Source organism: Thunnus albacares, chromosome 18 (genome assembly GCF_914725855.1).
Source record: "Thunnus albacares chromosome 18, fThuAlb1.1, whole genome shotgun sequence".
NCBI classification, from domain to species: domain Eukaryota; kingdom Metazoa; phylum Chordata; class Actinopteri; order Scombriformes; family Scombridae; genus Thunnus; species Thunnus albacares.
In genome coordinates, this window is record NC_058123.1 from 21,910,487 (window position 1) to 21,929,555 (window position 19,069).

General features: G+C 39.1%; 4 protein-coding genes across 5 annotated transcripts; 3 read left to right on the forward strand and 1 right to left on the reverse strand.

Moving 5' to 3' along the window:
• Nucleotides 1-1,314: 1,314 nt before the first annotated feature.
• Nucleotides 1,315-2,209, forward strand: LOC122969077 (heat shock protein 30-like). Of its 2 annotated transcripts, XM_044334656.1 has the most exons (2): nucleotides 1,315-1,463; nucleotides 1,509-2,209. In XM_044334656.1, exons 1-2 carry the CDS (start codon nucleotides 1,419-1,421, stop codon nucleotides 2,055-2,057), a joined length of 594 nt encoding a protein of 197 aa, XP_044190591.1. In that variant the 5' UTR covers nucleotides 1,315-1,418; the 3' UTR covers nucleotides 2,058-2,209. The 2 variants fall into 2 exon arrangements, with proteins under 2 accessions (XP_044190591.1, XP_044190590.1); XM_044334655.1 differs by having other exon boundaries at nucleotides 1,318-2,209.
• A 1,284-nt stretch (nucleotides 2,210-3,493) lies between these two features.
• LOC122969078 (heat shock protein 30-like) lies at nucleotides 3,494-4,284 on the forward strand. The gene has a single exon (XM_044334657.1). It carries the CDS (start codon nucleotides 3,608-3,610, stop codon nucleotides 4,244-4,246), a length of 639 nt encoding a protein of 212 aa, XP_044190592.1. The 5' UTR covers nucleotides 3,494-3,607; the 3' UTR covers nucleotides 4,247-4,284.
• Nucleotides 4,285-5,429: 1,145 nt separating this feature from the next.
• Nucleotides 5,430-6,390, reverse strand: LOC122968433 (heat shock protein 30-like). Its single transcript, XM_044333642.1, has one exon. The coding sequence runs from the start codon at nucleotides 6,331-6,333 to the stop codon at nucleotides 5,647-5,649; it is 687 nt and encodes a 228-aa protein (XP_044189577.1). The 5' UTR covers nucleotides 6,334-6,390; the 3' UTR covers nucleotides 5,430-5,646.
• A 1,565-nt stretch (nucleotides 6,391-7,955) lies between these two features.
• Nucleotides 7,956-15,193, forward strand: stbd1 (starch binding domain 1). Its single transcript, XM_044333641.1, has 3 exons — nucleotides 7,956-8,403; nucleotides 9,384-9,796; nucleotides 11,011-15,193. The coding sequence occupies exons 1-3, from the start codon at nucleotides 8,112-8,114 to the stop codon at nucleotides 13,642-13,644; spliced, it is 3,339 nt and encodes a 1,112-aa protein (XP_044189576.1). The 5' UTR covers nucleotides 7,956-8,111; the 3' UTR covers nucleotides 13,645-15,193.
• The last annotated feature ends 3,876 nt before the right edge of the window (nucleotides 15,194-19,069 follow it).

Consider the following 19,069-nt stretch of genomic DNA (forward strand, 5'->3'; position numbering starts at 1 on the left):
GGAAATAAGATCATCTAACCATATCTTTGAAAAGGCAGATATGGAGTCAAAATGAAGGTAAAGCATCATGCAGCTCATGAGTCACCAGCCTTGCACGCACAGCAGAGTGAACAATATTTAACAGTGAAAGCATTTATTATCTGTACACTAATGAAATCATGTGTGTGTATACATTAAAGAGATACTGGATAGTGTTTGATACTCCCCTTTAGTCTTGATCCTGTAGAAGTGCACTGGTTTGCATGTGGGTGTTAATGATGTGATTTTCTATCTTTATTATGTTTTTGTTTTTTCTACATGATATGAAGGGAAATGTGTAGTTTTGGAGAGCAAATTTAGTGGGGTGAAACTGTAGTTTTGTAAACATTAACAAGGAAAAGATTAGTATATATATTACATTCACCACAAAAAATGAAAAAAAAAAAAAAAAACCTGAAGTAAATTTGTTTTCCGTCTCTCTTAGCCAGACAAAATTGCATGGCAAAAATTACCTTCATTTGCCACTCTGGAAGACAAAGACGAGGACATGGGAAATGAGACCCCCAGAGATGGATCTCCTCCAGGGAGAATAAAAGCTGTCGCAGAAAAACATCAACAAAAAGAGAGGACACTGGGCGTCTCTTTTTTCCATACTGAACAATTGTAAAGCAGTAAATTATGAATAAAACGGTAATTCTTATTACTAATTAATTACAATCCAGTTTACTAATGTTTAGAAACCTGGGTGCTTCTTTTCTCTTTACTGTACGAAAGTATTTTCTTGTCTGGTCTCCACCATTGATTTTGATACTAATAGGCAGCCAGTGGCTTGAGAGTAATGTAGTTGCAGAGGAAGATAAAATCAATCTGAGGGCTTTAAGAGGAAGATTATGTAGCTGCTGAACACTAATGAGGAAGTGGAGAAATGGAGGCATGGTGAACCATATTTTGATGTAATTGTAAGTACATTTAGTTACAGACTACTTCCCAAAGCTGCTCTGAACAGTATGTTACACTACTAGTAGTAGTAGTTGTAGTGTTTCTTTCTTTTTTTCCTGGGAAAACTTCACAAATAAAACCAAAACAAGTGCATAGCTAGATTATGTGATTACTACAATTTGGGTAGACTCCCACTATTCTAATGACATGACTTTCAGTGACATCTAGTGTTAAACTCCTGCAAATGCATGAATGTTCCTGAAAACACAAGAATGATCCAATGATGTCAGCACTCTTGAGTAATAGCTCCACCCAGTGGAGAGCTGTGGTAATGACTGGAAAGTTCATGAAGACTCTGGACCTCCTCCAGTTAGAATATAAAAGCTGAGACAATCTCACTGCTGAGACAGAAAGCAACACAACCAACACAGAAGACAACAGACTCTTTAACAGTGTTTGATCTCACAACAAGAGGACTCACCACTAAACACACACTAAAGATGCTGTGCTCTCATGGATTCCAGTCTGCCCTCAGTCCATTCATGGACTTCTACTGGCCTGTACGCAGTCTGTGGCCAGAGGTTAAACCTCTGCTCCACCAGCGGGATGTACTGCAGAGAAACCTCCAGGAGCTGCGCAGCGGTCTGGAGCTGATGGACAAACTTCAACACAAGATCCTGGAGGAGACGGAGCCTTTCCAAACCAGTATGGCCACGCAACCGGTCTCCTACCAGCTGGAGAAAGAGGGAGAGCACTTTGGCCTGACCCTGGACACTCAAGGCTTTTCCCCAGAGGAGCTGTCTGTCAGGCAGGTGGGCAGCAAGCTGAGAGTCAGCGGGAAGACAGAGAAGAAGCAGGAGGACGGGAAAGGCTCCTACTCTTACATACGCCAGGAGTTCAGACAGGAGTTTGATCTGCCTGAAGGACTGAACCCAGAAGCCGTCACCTGCCACCTGGCTCCAGACGGGAAGCTCCACATCCAGGCAGCCAAACGTCCATGTGTTGAGGAGGCTGAGAGAGAGCTGATTATCAAGAGGAGCTTGGAGGAGAAAACACAGCAGAGTCTGAGTTCACAGAAAGAAGACAGCAGCACAGAGACAGACAACAGCACACAGGACAAACCTGAAAACATGGACTGATTTATCTAAATGATTTTGTACCAATGTATGTTAAAAGTTTTCTGGTCCGAATGTTGCCAGTTTCTATCAGAAGTGTTTTATACTGATGAATGATGATGTTTTTGCATGTTTAATTTAGTATTATAAATAAATGCATGATATTTAAAATAATATACATGGTTTTTACAATCTCTTTGAAAATGTCTTTAACTACAAATATGTTAAGAAAGAAATAATAACAGAACTTGATTTGACAGAAATGATTATTCCTATTAAATGAACCTCAAACAGTGAAGATTTGAATGAGAATTTATCACTTTGAAATAAATGATCAAATACCTTCATTAAGCTTCTCTCACAGGACTTTTATCTTACAGCAGCTTTGATCTATTAAACACATTTAAGAAGCTACAGATATTATTCTCCTACTTGGATGTTTAAAGGATAGATCATATTGTCTTTGCAGTTGGAAAAATTATACAAGAGCTACATACTGTATATTCAACATAATTTCTGTGTAGTTTGAAAAAAACAAAAACAAATTATAAAGGAAAGAAATATCATTGTAGTGTATGAAAGTAAATGAGTGACGATGGGAGCAAAAATTAGTTTAAAGTAAGTGATCAAACACTTTCATTAAGTTTTCTCTAACCAGACTGTGTGTCATTCACAATGGCCTTATTTTAACCAGCTGTCCCTCTGACACCTGAAATGTTACAGAATGGATGGAGCATATTATATAGCAACTGTGAACAGAAATCTTCCTCAAAAATGGAGTGTATTTGAATATATTCATTGGGAGCCTCCCAATATAGACTTAGTTTATGTTTTATTTCACTTTAATCTCTGTCTGGATGTGATGAAGTTTGTTTCTCTACTAAATGGAATGGAAATGTAGGAGTCTTTAATCCACTGGCTCTGCCTCCTCACAGATGAAGGGAGAAATGAATGTCCATATGCAGAATCAAAAAGATGAATTTGGAGTAGTGACAAATTAATAGAAAATTATTTCTGAAAATTATTCACTAAGTGTAAAATCACATTTCCAAATGTACTCTACACATGTATTTCAACCAAGTAAAAATTATGTTAAATGTCTTCATTCTGTAGGTCAAGATTAATGTGAGATTCGATCAGACAGGAAACTTCCTTCTTTAAAGATTTTTTTTTCTTTGATAGGTACATTATTGAAACAAATAGAAACAAGGGGAGAAAGAGTGGTATGACATGGAACACACTTACCAGCTGGAATCAAATGTAAAGCATTGCATTTATGTGGTATACACCTTTACCATTTACCTATCATAACTCCCTACAGAGAAACTTCTTGAATGTACAGGAACCATAACCAGTGATATCATCACTCCTGAGTAATAGCTCCACCCAGTGGAGAGCTGTGGTAATGACTGGAAAGTTCGTGAAGACTCTGGACCTCCTCCAGTTAGAATATAAAAGCTGAGACAATCTCACTGCTGAGACAGAAAGCAACACAACCAACACAGAAGACAACAGACACTTTAACAGTGTTCGATCTCACAACAAGAGGACTCACCACTAAACACACACTGAAGATGCTGTGCTCTCATGGATTCCAGTCTGCTCTCAGTCCATTCATGGACTTCTACTGGCCTGTACGCAGTCTGTGGCCAGAGGTAAAACCTCTGCTTCACCAACGGGATGTACTGCAGAGAACCCTCCAGGAGCTGCGCAGCAGTCTGGAGCTGATGGACAAACTTCAACACAAGATCCTGGAGGAGATGGAGCCTTTCCAAACCAGTATGGCCACGCAACCGGTCTCCTACCAGCTGGTGAAAGAGGGAGAGCACTTTGGCCTGACCCTTGACACTCAAGGCTTTTCCCCAGAGGAGCTGTCTGTCAGGCAGGTGGGCAGCAAGCTGAGAGTCAGCGGGAAGACAGAGAAGAAGCAGGAGGACGGGAAAGGCTCCTACTCTTACAGACACCAGGAGTTCAGACAGGAGTTTGATCTGCCTGAAGGGCTGAACCCAGAGGCCGTCACCTGCTACCTGGCTCCAGACGGGAAGCTCCACATCCAGGCAGCCAAAGCTCCATGTGTTGAGGAGGCTGAGAGAGAGCTGACTATCAAGAGGAGCTTGGAGGAGAAAACACAGCAGAGTCTGAGTTCACAGAAAGAAGACAACAGCATGGAGACAGACAACAGCACACAGGACAAACCTGAAAACATGGACTGATTTATCTATATGATCTTGTGTCAATGTATAAGAAATGTGTTATATTATGTTAAATACTGATCATATATGCTTTATATTTTTCTAATTGACTAGTATGAATGATTATTAATAAATGAATTTAAATTGAAATCAAATCATGTTTTTGCTTTTTAAATTCATATTCATATCCTTTATATCTTATATATTGGTATAAAAAGAATTTAAATATATACATTGCCCTTTGTATGTACATTTATTACTGAATACTACATTTTTATGCTTATTAAAAAGAAGGGAGAAAAAAGCAAAGTTGCACCAATTTATACCATGTAGGTACTGGAAATATCTTTATAGGGCCATCATAGGGCCATCACTTTCCTATCTTTGATAAGTATTGGCTGATTGTTAAAGTTTAGCACAGCTTTATGGTGGACAGAGCTGTCTGTAGTTGGTGTGTTTGTTTGTGTGAATGTCATGTCTGACTGATGAAAATATTGTTAGTACAGTCGCACATGCGACTTCACTATATCAGTTATCAGGAAAATCATTGTTGACTTATCAAACTATTATTAAAATTATGGTTTGTTAATTCTTTGTTAATCATGCACAGTTGGTTTTAAGTCACACCCCTGATTTTTATGTGACAGCAGATGGAAATGATGAATTAAATATAACTTTTGTCTGACTACAAGAAAAAAATGATCTGACCTTTAATCTGATATCAAAACCATGTTCAGGGGCAGTGACTATAAGACCAGACAGTCTGATGTGAGTGGACTCAGATGTCAAAAAGGGAAATCGGATGAATGATGACTTGAGCCATTCTGTACAATTCAAACTTTCCAATCATACTTTAAATATTTTACTACTCTGTGAAAAAAAGGTCATTTGATGTTATTTTCTGTAGGTAAATTAAATATTTTTAAGAGAATGCATAAAGTCTGTTCTACTCAAGTGTCCCATTCAGCCATGACAGTATGACAGTGAGCCAACATGTACAATACCATAACTCAAACTCAATCAGCTAAATGGAATTCAGACATCATTAACTGTGTTGTTTACATATATGGTTTTCCTACTGTGACATGTCAAAAGGTCTTTGTGAAAAAAGGCCTATTATGTTGCTTTCATCACACTGAGAAAAAAACAAACATGACAAACTAATACTGAGGTCAGACTCAACTAATGTACACAAACAAAAGTCTGAGGTGAGAGTATTTTGAAGAGTCATTTTTATTGATTTTCATCATTTTAATCTTCAGAAGGAGTGAAATCATGTTTTTCATATTTTGCTCCTCTGTCTTTATATAATCAGAAAATTTGTTCTTTTTACATTTATTGATCATACCCAGTTATAAAAATAGATATGATCATCAATCACAGCATTTATAAAAAACACACATTGGCACATCATATATAGATCAGTGCATGTCTTTAGGTTTGTCCTGTGTGCTGTTGTCTGTCTCTGTGCTGCTGTCTTCTGGCTGTGAACTCGGACTCTGCTGTGTTTTCTCCTCCAAGCTCCTCTTGATAGTCAGCTCTCTCTCAGCCTCCTCAACACACAGAGCTTTGGCTGCCTGGATGTGGAGCTTCCCATCTGGAGCCAGGTAGCAGCTGATGGTCTCAGGATTCAGCCCTTTAGGCAGATCAAACTCCTGTCTGAACTCCTGGCGTATGTAAGAGTAGGAGCCTTTCCCGTCCTCCTGCTTCTTCTCTGTCTTCCCGCTGATTCTCAGCTTGTTTCCCACCTGTTTGACAGACAGCTCCTCTGGGGAAAAGCCTTGAGTGTCCAGGGTGAGGACAAAGTGCTCTCCCTTCTTCTCCAGCTGGTAGGAGACCGGTTGTGTAGCCACACTGGTTTGAAAAGGTTCCATCTCTACCAGGATCTTGTATTGAAGTTTATGCATCAGTTCCAGACTTCTGTGCATCTCCTGGAGGTTTCTCTGCAGTAGATCGTCCTGATAGATCAGAGGTTTTACCTCTGGCCACAGACTGCGTACAGGCCAGTAGAATTGCCTGCATGGACTGAGGGCAGACTGGAATCCATGAGAGCACAGCATCTTCACTGTGTTTTTAGTGGTGAGTCCTCTTGTTGCAAGATGAAACATTGTTAAAGTGTCTGTTGTCTTCTGTGTTGGTTGTGTTGCTTTCTGTCTCAGCAGTGAGACTGTCTCAGCTTTTATATTCCAACTGAAGGAGGTCCAGAATCTTCAGGAACTTTCCCGTTGTTACCAGAGCTCTCCACTGGGTGGAGCTATTACTCAAGTGTGATAACATCACTACATCATCCTCATTTTTTCATGAACTTTCCTGCATGATAGATGTATGGTAGACCGGAGCTCTTTATTTTATTTTTAATTTAATTTTTATTTTTAATGTATGTGGTCATTAGCAATGTTTGATTCAATTAAGAGGTATTCTCACACCAAAACCTATATTACATTTTTTTGTCAATAACCATATAATACCACACAGATCAATATGCTTGCCCTGAGCTTTTACTGGAATATAGCCTATTGATCGAAAGGCATTTAATGATTCAAATAACAAAACTGAGAGCAAATGATACAATTTTGATTTTAGGTTTGCCTTGAAATGTAATCAGACCTAACATTCAATCAAATCTAAACAATCACATTTTAGAAGATTCTATAAACTTGCAAGAAAAAGCCTTTCAAAGTGACAAAATGTTTTTGGAACAGATGTCATCTTAATGTATTACATTTTTAATTGTTTGGAAAAGAATCCTCAAAATATTAAGTGATTGTAGTCTATATATGAAACATGCTGACATGTTAGGTTCCCAGCTCTGAAGTGATGTGATTCAGTTGAATTTATTTAAAGTGGATGGACAAACACAACAAAACATTCTAATAAACTTTATGTAGTCCTTGGTGGTTTATGAGGGGTCCATATACAAGAAATCGGGTGAATTCAGCTATACTAGGAGAGATTTTGTAATTCAATCTTGTGATTGTGTTCTTGTCATCAATCTGAAATAAATAATCCAACATATGATACATTTATGAATTCCTGAAGGTGTCTACTGTCTTTATGTGAAGAAGCGTTTATGATATTTTTTACAAAGCATGGCTCACCATTTTGTTTTGGTTGTCAGTGACATAAAACTATTTTTCAGTGACGTGTTTTGGTAATTTGGAGCACAGTTTCATCAGTGAAGGCTTTTGCTTTCAGCACCAATTGCTTTGACTTACACTTTTCAGGGCAGAGGCACACTGCTGTCCTCTTATGCTGTCCCACTTTACCTGATGTCCCAATATACCTGAATTCACCCTATTTGAAAAAAAAGAGTGAGTACAGGAGGTTTACCTTCCACTATATCTTAAACACAATTTCTTCTTATTCACCAAACATTTTTGAAAAAGATTTCCTTAATATCCTATTAGAATGAACACAAATTGTAGTAAATAAATAAATAAATAAATTGATTTAAACAAAAAAAACATCCTGTGTGGATGTGAAATTTTACCTTGCTTTGGATAGGATAAATCCTATATTTTGTAACTGAATCCTATCGCACTGGGTTTCAGTGGGATAAACACGTTGACACCTGATTCTGATTCATGGGTGCATGAACGGTTGCATGAAAATAGATTGTAAAACGACCCGTTCCTTTCCCTTTTTTATGAATGAATGTTGAGTCCCCGTGATCCAGTCAGCCAATGAGCAGCTTGTACCTGCAGCCGTTTGCAGCTCTGCAGCAACAAGAGGTCACTACACTTGAAAGCGTGGAGGGGAGAGCAGCAGCAGCCTGCAGCACGTCGGATCTGTCAGGCCTCTACACGCACGTAGAGACATCACACAACAGCCCGGCTTTTTTTTCTTTTGTTTTGTTTGTTTTGTTTTTATTTTACAACCGATTGCAATGTCGCTGAAAAACAGCGACGCCTTGGCCGTGGAGAGACGCATGGATCTGGCCTCGCTCTTCTGCATGATCGGGCGACACGGTCCCGCCGTGGCTCTGGTTGTGATGGTGATGGTGTCCGTGCTGGCGGGTTTCATCATCTACCGGACTGTAAGGGGGAAGCGGAGGAAGGCCACCGCCGCAGCCGACGGCGCCGACAGCAAGAGCCCCGAAGCGGAGAGAGACGCATCGGTGTTGCAACCGGGACCGGAGCCGGGCCCGGAGGAATCACATAGCTCAGTGGAGTCAACAGGTAAAGATCCAAAATAACGTTAGCAGGTACATTGCTGCAGTCTACAGGTGCTAATATATATATTATAAATACAGTAAGCCTGTGTAATATATAGGCTATAGAATATAGGTTTTTACAATAGTCTATTTTATAATGTAGGCTAATAATTTAAATGATAATTTATTTAATAATTTTATATGATCTAAAATATAGCTATGAGCTACAATAGTAGTAGAGGTATTAATGTCTAAGTTACAATGATACTGTAGGAGATAAAAAAATATCATGATGCTATAAACCCATATAATATCTGGGCTATCAGTAAAACGTCATGCAGTGATTTAAAAAGACATCTTTAAGGATAGAATTATTACCTCATAATACAAATGTTGTTGGTAAAACTTACTCATTCTCTTAGGAAATACTGGTATACCACATAAGATGAACATTTACATCTGTAATGAAAAGGATATTATGAACTCTGTTGGCAAACTAGATTATAGTATCCATTTAGGATATCATTCCTCATATAGAAATCAAAATTAAAGTTTAAAACAAAGTACAAATTTCCAAATGAAATATATCAGTACCCTAAAATAAGTTTAAAATTTTGCATTTGGCAACATTCATATAATTTGGATTCAGCTACAGAAAGACTGAGATAAAGTTGACTAATAATGGCAGTCTATACAAGAAAGATTTTTGCCAGATCAAATAAAGCCTTAAACTGAGGAGGCATAATCCAACAAATCATTGCTGATTGCATTACTTTTACCTGATGAAATCATGCTGTACTGTCATTTTAAAAAGGTGGATTTACAAAGGTGGATAAGGCTATGTGAATTGTAGGACATATCTTAACATTTTTTCCATGTCTGTCCTTTGTAAACCAATAGCAATCTCCATAATCCCATCACTTTTAATTAAATGTAGGTAGCACTTGAACACTCTATTCTGTGTGTTAAAAGCTGCAAAGTAACTAGTCTTTTGTCTTGTTATAGATGTGAGTGACGTGGGCTCATCAGATGTGCTAAAACAGACTGATCTCAATATCAGGCAGCGTCGTGCTGCTGCTGCTGCTGCTGCTGCTGAGAAGAAACCTCCACTTTGTTCTCTTCCCAAGAGTGACATCCAAGTACCACTCAACAAGCACACCACTTCAGATGACACAGAGGACGTGGCAGTCATGCGAGACTCTCACAAAGTAACAGAGACGTATGCAGAGGAGGCCACTGAAAGCCTGCAAAGTGATACTTACACAGTGGCTGAAATGGAGGTGGAGGATGCTGTTGATTGGCAACAACATGCAACAGATGACCGCATAAAGGATGAAGAAGAGATCCATGATATCGACAGCTGCATGAAAGAACCTGAGCCAATAAATGATGAGAGCTGCCAGGAGGAGGAAGAGAAGGTAAGCAGCAATTCTTGTGAGAGGTTGTATGCAAGCTACAGAGGAAAATAAGTCACAGTTGGTCAGTTAGGTTAAAGGCTGAAAGTTTTTTAAGTTTTATGTAAATTGGCACAGATAAACCATGGGATGAACACACTAAATTCAGTAGTCTTTTTTTAAATTATTTGACTGTACCAAGTGTGATTTGGAAACTTAAAGCCTCACTATAATCAATATTTTTTTTAATATTAACAATAAATTAAATAACTATGTATTATTTGAACTATGCAGCTCTATGTGTTTTTTTTAGCTTCTTTTAGCTCATTATTTTGGTTTTATAGCACATTAACTGTAGGGTTCAGTGCTCTCAACAACAGTGTTTCCAGTGGCAGGAGGCAGCTGTTTTCAGCAAACAAGTTCTGATAATCCCACTAAGAGACTGATATTTTTCTAAGGAGTATGACATATACTGTAGCTAAAATAATAGGTAATATTGGACTTTATCTGGTGTCCAAAACAAGAAATTATTTTCTTATTTGCTTTCTTGCCATGAATTAGATGAGAGGATCAATACCACTCTATTTGTCAAGTATGACACTACAGCCAGGATATGCTTTGCTAAGCTTAGTTTAGTTTAGCTTAGCTTAGTTTAGCATAAAGATTGGAAACAGGGGGAAACAGATAGCCTGACTCGATCCAAAGGTATAACAAGTTAATTGGGCTTTACAGGTGCTGGAAGGTGTATTTTGCTACACATCCTGTCCTATGGACAGAGCCAGGCTAGTTTTAAGCTTAGCACTTAGCTTAAGACTTGAAGTGGGGGGGAATAACTAGCCTGGCTCTGTCCGTTAGTGACAAAATATGCCTATCAGCACCTCTAAAACTCAATTAACTTGTTATACCTAGCTGTAAGAGTGGTATCATTCTTTTAATCTAACTGTCAGCAAGAAAGTGAATAAGTTTATTTCCCAAATTGTCAAATGTTCCTTTAAGGAACAACCCCACTAGGGTGGTACCAGTAATAGCGCTAACCTAGTGGGGCTTTTCCTCTCTCTCTACCCTTAGACCGCAATCTAGGTTTCAGACTAGAACAGCCTGGGAGATCAACGACAGGCAGTTTATCTGGTATCCTTTTGTGTAGCTACTTTATATTATTATGCTGCACATATTTTCATCTGTTGTCTGCCAGACAAAATGAGTCCTGAAGTTACTAATTTTATTTTTATGGTGTCTAGGTGTTTAAAGCAGAATACCAGGAAAATGAGGATGTGACCACAGACAAGGATGTCTCTGACAAGAAAACCAGACAAGAGGAGGAAAACTTTCAGTATGCTTCAAGCGGTCCAGTGTGGTCTGAACAAACCCTTCATACAAGTGAAAACAATGACAAACTACAAGATAATAAAACCACACTGGAAACGAACACAGTGGAGTCCAACTTGGAAGAGCCTGTCATGCATATTGACGATGTACCTGTCACTTGCCCCTGTTATGACAAAGATGAGGAGTTTGAGGACCAGAAACACCATCTAGATAGTATTGATTACAGCAATAATAACCTCTCTACAGAAGAAGAAAAGAAAAATGAGGTTGAGGAGGCAGAAGAGGAGTCTGTAGATTATCAGGAACAAGAAACAACCCTGCCATCTTCACAGCAGGACCAATGTGATCATGTGACGGATGTGGTGGCACCTCCCATTCAGGATAGTGAATGTGATGATGATGGTGGTCTAGCCGAAGTGATTGAAGAAGATATAGATGAAGACCACACAAACAATCTTACAGCTGTCGAATTTGACGCTCACTCACTACAGCTCAACGTGGAAGAACTGCAGACTGAACAAAAAGAGGAAAATGGTCTTACATGCAATCAAGAGGTTGGTGTTCTTCTTGCTGGGACTGATCAAGTGAAAGAGAATATACTGACTAGTGACGACATTGCTGCCTGTGATGAAGAACATGACAGTTCAAATGTGGTGCTCAGCCCTGTTCTGCCCTGTTTGAGCGAGCCTGTAAAGGTTGATAATCTTGATGAGGGTCTGTCAAGTGACACCACTGATGCAAAAGCTCAAATCTCAAGTATTGCAGATTTCCCTGACTTGTCATCAGATTGTCAACAAGTGCAGAAAGAGGATAAAATAGTTGCAACTTTGGATGAAGACACTGATTCTGCTAATGTGGGCCCCCAAATGCCATTGCATAAGTCAAAAAATCAGCCTGAAAGCAACGAAAGTGGCACATCCACTGTGTTGGCTGAAGAATGTAATGATCATGTGTATGAATCTCATGTTTCATCCTGCTGCAAAGATCAACAAAGTGTCCAAGTGATAGATAATGATGCTTTTGATGAGGCAGATGTTGCTGCTTGTCCTGATACAGATACAAATGTTACTGCTTCTGTAACAGCTGAAGAAATACCTTGTCCTCACCTGACATCCATCAGCCAAGACTGCCAAAGTGACCACATGGGAATTAATGAGACTTTTGACGCGATGGGAGTTAATTCTGCTACTGAAGCAGCTGCTTGTGATAATGCTAGCATTGCTGCACCTGAAATGTCAGAAGAAATATCTCACCCTGACATGCCGGCTTCTTCCCAAGACCAACAAAGTGACCAAACACAAAATAACAACGATTTTTCTGAAGTTACCACTGGTGCTGCTCCCGTCATGACTGAAGACATTAACCCTCCCATGTGTCATCTTCACTTGCCATCTTTCCAGCAAAGTGTGCTGAGGGATACTGACATATCATCTCCTGGTGTTGGTGAAGAGAGTGGGATTTCAAGCATGACTGTCAGCCCTGATTTGCAAGATGCTGGTAATGAATTTGGCATGACGGTTGAAAATATGGCGCTTCCGGTGATGGATTGTGATCCACAGTCGGGGGAACAGACAGAGGCTCAAAACAACGTCTTTACTGATGATGTAGCTATATCTGTCATCAAGGAGGATACAGCAGGTATGGTCTTCGGGCCTTACCCATCACATCTTTCTCAGCAACCCCAAAGTGAGCACACAGATAGGGTTAATTATGGGTCAATTGCAGCCAACGAGGACATGTTTGGCCAAGAAATTGAGGATAGCTACCAAAGAGTGATGGACCAGTTTGTTGCACAGAGTGCGGCCAATGTTACTAGCTTAACTGATGAGCTGAAAACACAGTCGGACATGAAAGCTGTTGTTGAGGTTGTAGAGGTAAAGAAGAAGAAGGAAGCAGTAAGCGCTGAAAAGAAAAAGGCAACAGAAGCAGAGAAGGAGAAAGATGAGGACTATGAAAAGACGGAAATCAGTATTATGGAGGCAACTATGGACAATAATGAGTGGATCACGGAAAGTAACTACCAAGTCCTTCCCTGGATGAACCTTTCTGTCCCATCTTTGGCCCAAGACCCCACAAAAACCGACCAGCTTCCCACTGAAGAAGGCCAGCACAGCTCTTCTCTCACAGATGCTACTTGTATAGATACAAATACCCCACCTTCCACTGACGTCAAACAAACCAGCACTCTCTCTCTTGTTGATGAAAACACAGAAAATAGCAAAAAGGTTGTGGCTGTCCAGCCCATGCCTCAGCACGTCAACGTGCTCTTCCGCGTCCACTATCTTACCCAATCACCGTACCAGACGGTGGCCATAACGGGGAACCAGGAGGAGCTGGGGAACTGGAAGGCATTCATCCCTCTAGAGAGGGCCAAGGATGGGCACTGGGCCACTGTGGTCAGCCTCCCAGCAGAGCGCCATGTGGAGTGGAAGTTTGTGGTGGTGGACAAAGGTGAGGTGTGTCGCTGGGAGGAATGTGGAAACCGCCTCCTCGATACGGGCTACGGAGATGACCTGCTTGTGCACAAATGGTGGGGATTCCTGTGAGGGGATGAAAGGAATATGCTGCAGAGGTGAGAGGAAGATTGAGAGCGGCATGTACAGCACAGTGAACTTTGGTATTGGAAATTGGACCAGATGAAGTCGTGTTTATTTGTACAGCCTGTCACAAGACACACATGATGAAACAGTAGATTAAAATGACACCTAAAAACTAATTTATACTGGATCATACCATAAATACATTCTAGTAAGCATTGCTTTGGTAGTTTGACGGTCAAAAGACATCCAAACAACTATGTTTAAATTGGTTTACTTTTCTGATGTCTCAGTTACATATAAATAACTTTTGTTTCAACAGCTATGAACTGAGTACATTTTAGTGCTGGATTGATTATTATTACAACAGGAAATTAACAACAATTTTGATAATTGATTAATTGTTCAAGTCATTTTTAAGCAAAATGACCAAAAAGTTTACATTTCCAACCTCTTGTGTGAGGATTTTTGCATTTCCCTGTTTTATATCATTGTAAGTGAATTACCCAAGAATTCTAGAGAGCTGTAGTGTTCTGGTTGAAACAAGATATCTAAAATCATAGGCTCTCACAACTTGTGATTTGGCATTTTCACTACTGTCTGACATTTTTTGACTCAACAGTCGAAAAACAGTAGACACATAAATCAGTTGTTGCTGCAGCCCTTCTATATTTCAACATGTAGTAGAGTCAGTTGAAACAACAGCCATACGCATTATATAAACACTTTTTAAAATGTTTTTAACCAAATCAAGCCCAGTTTTAAACTTAAGAAATATCTGTCTATATGTCTTTTGGTCTGCAAATTTCCAGCACCATGATTACTGTCATCTAATGGGACTTTTCTTAGAGGATTGCCCTCTAATAGCCAGTGATTAACTCAATCACTCAATCAAACAGAAGCGTTACTGTACATAAAACATCCTCATGTTTTTCTCTATGATTATGCAATATGCACTTCTTTAAAAGTGGGTGATTTAATGCAAGTGTTCAATTTGTATAAATGGAGACTTTATTATACTGTCCATATGCTGCTTGAATACTCCCTAACAATCTATGAGAATAAATGCACATAGTTCACTTTTACTACAGCAATAATCAAAGCAATAATTGTTCAGTAAACTGTATGAATGGTGTTCTATCAGGTATTCTAATGTGGTTACCACTAAACTGTGATATAGTTGTAACTTGCTGCTTTTATCCTGTGGGACTCTGTGCATGCAAGATTGTCCCATTGTTGTTCTATGACTGTGCCTTTTAAAAATGATGTTCTATTAATGTGTTATAATGCATCCAAACAGTGTGGCTTTTCCTTTTAAAATGGTGTTACTGGTCATCATTTTCTGTGTTTCACTACAACTTTTATTGAATTACTTACAGTGATTTAATTTTTTTTTTCAAAATGAATGCTGTCAGTTTAGTTTTTTGGTCATTTCAGTTCTTAATCAGTGTATACTATTATCTCAGATCTCACCAGAGTATCTTATTATGCAATATGATGATGATGATGATAATGATACTCTTGAATGTAAATGTCAAATAAACTAATCTTCAAAGTCTGTCGTAGCTGGAAATATATGTCTCTTATAAATGTGAATTTATTGAAAGACCAGATATTTGGAGGTAATTGCAAGTGTTTGTTCCAATATGAAAAAAAAAGTGTCTCAGTATATAAAAATAGATAGACAACTCATTTTCAGTATTCTCCGTTATTTGAAGTGCTTCAGTAGATCAGATCATTTAATGCATCAAAGCGAAACCTGAAATATTTTGTCCTGAGCTACAAATCTATATTGGGGTTGTTAAATCAGTTCTAAATACTTTTTTATTTTGCTGTCCATGAATTTTCAAATATTGCATCAGCAACTCCTGTTTGTGACAGGGCAGGATTCTGCTTATCCAATGCTTTTGAAGCACTATTACAATGTCTCAAAGAGAAAAGATATTTAATATGTATGCCTAGATGAGGCAAGTTGCACTCCATTTGTGAAGAGACATTTGCAGATCTCCCTTCAAAACTATGATTTTTGATTCAAAATCAATATGTCAGATCCAGTCTGTTATTTTTCAGCCAAGCACCATTATGTGCAAAAGATGTGTTGTTGCTATCTAAATGTCTGTGTGAATCATGTGCAACAAACAGCTCGTCTAACACTGTAGGGTCTTGTGGGGTAATTCACTGAAAAAGTGCCAATATTTCTATTTAAATTTCTGTGATTCAAACCAGAAGCCGAGACTGTGACCTTGTTTTGATTCCAGCTGGCTCAGAGGTGGCTCATGCAGGGAGAGCGTCATTAGCAGGCGTATTCTTCTGCCAGCTTGTCAGCTCCACTCAGCTCTGTGCTGAAGGTGATCTCCACTGCATCTGAAAAGAAGCGCTGTTCATCTTCCAGTCCAGGGGCTCTGTGGATGGTAAATAGTTCACAAACACACACATGCACAAATGCATCTTTTTGTTTTGTTTTGTTTTTTTTAGTGAGGCCAGTCCTGTAAATGATTAATCTGCACTGCAGGGAGCGGTAAGGTTTTGTGAGGTCATTTAAAAGACTAACAGCATACATAAGCATTGATGAACAAGGAGGAGAAGGTGCATTATGGGAAGAAAAGTGAGTCTTACATTTTTTTTCATCTGTAAATTAGATGCTAATGGTTCATTTGGCAGGACAGCAAAAGAAAAAAATTCAGGGTAAGTCATGCAGACTAATTGCTCACAAAGGACTTTAAAACAATAAATAGTCTACCATTGACAAAGGCAAAGAGAACATTCAGTGTGATGAAAAAAGAAGGCTTAAGAAGAATAATAGTGAAATTGTAAAGGAAAAAAAAATATTGCCACTCTAACATGCTCCTTATGTTGACCTGCTCTATCTACATGTATATGTGACTGTCTGTGAAATGTGATCCTGCTGTGGTTCCACATTTGGAAGACTCCTCCATCCAAAGTGACTAACAGATATATGGGGGCCTCCCCTCGGGTATCGAACCCTGAACCTTTACAGTATTAACACCATGCTCCTCTTAGCCAAACAAGGCCTCTGGGACTCATTTGATCCACTTCAAACAGGGTCAATAGGACTCTGCCCAGCTGTAAGTCGCATGATTTCTGGTGGGGTTTTTTTTTTTTTTCTTTTTTCTTTTTTCTATTTCAAAACAGGAGTTTGAAGAACTTTTGCCTGTTTGCCCCACTACAAAGAGCCAAATATAACAAAACATGATGTTACATAGAGGCTCTGTTAACACTGAAAGCCTGAGAGGTCGGGATTCATTTCTATCCCTTAACCATATTGTAAATGTTAATAAGGAAGATTTGATTATTTTTTGAAGTGCACGGTTAATGTGAAACGTAAAGGAGGCCACGTGGCTGTTAAATTATTATTATTTTTTCAATTTAATTTTTAGAGTTTTTTTGTAAAAATTCCAAGACAAAGATATGTTTTAAGCAAATCTATACTTAAACTCATGAGACCTTTTTTCACTTGTCATAAAAGGAAAAGCATAGGTGTAATTAATGACATTAATGATGGCTAAATTCCTGTCAGCTGTGCTAGTGCAAGGGTTCAGGTCAGGTGTTGTGCATTCACATTATGTACTGGGACACTGAAATGAAACAACTCTCATTCATGGTATTAGTAACACCTGTGCTTAAATTACACACCTGGTAGCACAGCTAGAGTTGAAAATGAGGATTAACATGAGAATCTGTCCGTTATAATCACCTATAACAAAGATAAACTGAACATAATTAACCACTGTTCATAGAGAGCCAGCAGAAGGTGTTGGTAAAACAAAATCTTAAAAAACATGTTAATGTGATCCCCTGGGTCATGTGTGTTGGTTTTGAGGGGTGTAAACACAGCAGCACACACCCCCACTCCCCCCACTGCTAATGTGGCAGCTGGGAGTGTATGCACTTTCTAAAGTTGAAGGTAATCCTCTATTTAGAAACAAGGCTCACAACTGACACCACCTACACTCTACTTATAGATAACTCTCTCTCTCTCTCTATGTATGTCTCTCTCATACTGTACACACAAACACATGGACACACCAAACATCTAAACAGTTAAGCCACCATTGGATCAATGTTTGATCTCTGTTAAGGCAAAGGTCTTAACACTGAGTCATCTGTCTAATCCTGAAACACCCCTCTATCGGGCTCTGCACATAGAGTTAAGTTGTCTAGAGTGAACAAAGGCTTCAAATCAACACCCTGAAGTGACTGTTCTTCTTCTTGATATACTCTTTTAACCCTAATCTTACCAACATATTTTACATACAAGGACTACCAACTGGGGTCCCGGGGGACCCCAAGAAAAACAACCATCATAAACAAAAAAAAACAGACTATTATTATTTTAGGGTTAGGGTTAATCCTTTCCCAGTATACCTCTTGGATGAGCAGTATTTAGTGTTGTTGACAGAGCACATGAGGAAATCTGTGTCTGCTGCCTCTGTGGCTGTCTCCTTCAAAATGACTAACAGAGTGCCCTTACCCCCCCCAATAGTGTGTGATATTTTTAAATTAGGACCCATGGCAAACATGAACACAATAAATAGTTCCATCTATCAAAACTGCATAGGCAGAATTGGCTGATTTTGACTGGGGTCCCCCAGGGCCCCAATGCTATTTAAAACATGAACAGAAAACAATGATATTAAGTCATTAGGAACAAATTGATTGACAAAGTCACAAAAAATGGAATGATAGAATAAAGCACCTGTGAGATATGACAAGAAGTACATATCTGGGGGCTGAAGTTACCCCAATCAGTAGGATTAAGGCTAAGAACCCAAATCATATTGGAAATAAGTGGTGATAAAAAAAGAAGTTATTTTCAGGAAGACTGACTTATGCTCTAACGCTTGTCTTCAGCTGGTGACCATGAAATGACCATACCATATTTTGCCCTGGACTGAAGCGTTTGATTTACAACTAACCAACTGATCTGTTATCACCAAAGCTCTGCTGCTAGCCAGGCAAAACATTTATTCATTCATAACAGGTTTGTTGAAGTTCTGAAATCCTGTAAGACAATAGTAAAAAAAAAACAACCAGCATAAATATTTCTGTCATACCTGAGACTGAAAATAAGGACTGTGCAATATCCAGAATATCCAGAATTTATATTCTATCTAGAGCTCAGCATTTTAATCAGAAAGATACTCCCCAAGTCAGAAAAGGTACAAAGGTTGCTCTTGTCACAGAGCAGGAGACTGAGACATGTAGTGATCCTCACGCCAAGTTGGACCGGCAAGTGTGAAATTCACTTGCAGTCGAGCCTGCCGTCTCCTCTTACAGAAGCCGACCAGCCAGACCAGGCTGCAGCATTCCACTTAAACTTTGACCCAGGGAGATTGTATGATAATATCACAGAGTGTATGCATGTATCCCATTCATGTGTGAGTGTGTTTGTGTACGTTTGTTTTTTATTGTG

Excerpts from the sequence above, each read along its gene's own strand:
- stbd1 (XM_044333641.1), top strand. The coding sequence starts at position 8,112 with ATGTCGCTGAAAAACAGCGACGCCTTGGCCGTGGAGAGACGCATGGAT. Across the intron at positions 8,404-9,383 it reads TAGCTCAGTGGAGTCAACAG|ATGTGAGTGACGTGGGCTCA; the intron begins GTAAAGATCCAA and ends GTCTTGTTATAG. Across the intron at positions 9,797-11,010 it reads GCCAGGAGGAGGAAGAGAAG|GTGTTTAAAGCAGAATACCA; the intron begins GTAAGCAGCAAT and ends TATGGTGTCTAG.
- LOC122968433 (XM_044333642.1), bottom strand. The coding sequence starts at position 6,333 with ATGTTTCATCTTGCAACAAGAGGACTCACCACTAAAAACACAGTGAAG.
- LOC122969077 (XM_044334655.1), top strand. The coding sequence starts at position 1,419 with ATGCTGTGCTCTCATGGATTCCAGTCTGCCCTCAGTCCATTCATGGAC.
- LOC122969078 (XM_044334657.1), top strand. The coding sequence starts at position 3,608 with ATGCTGTGCTCTCATGGATTCCAGTCTGCTCTCAGTCCATTCATGGAC.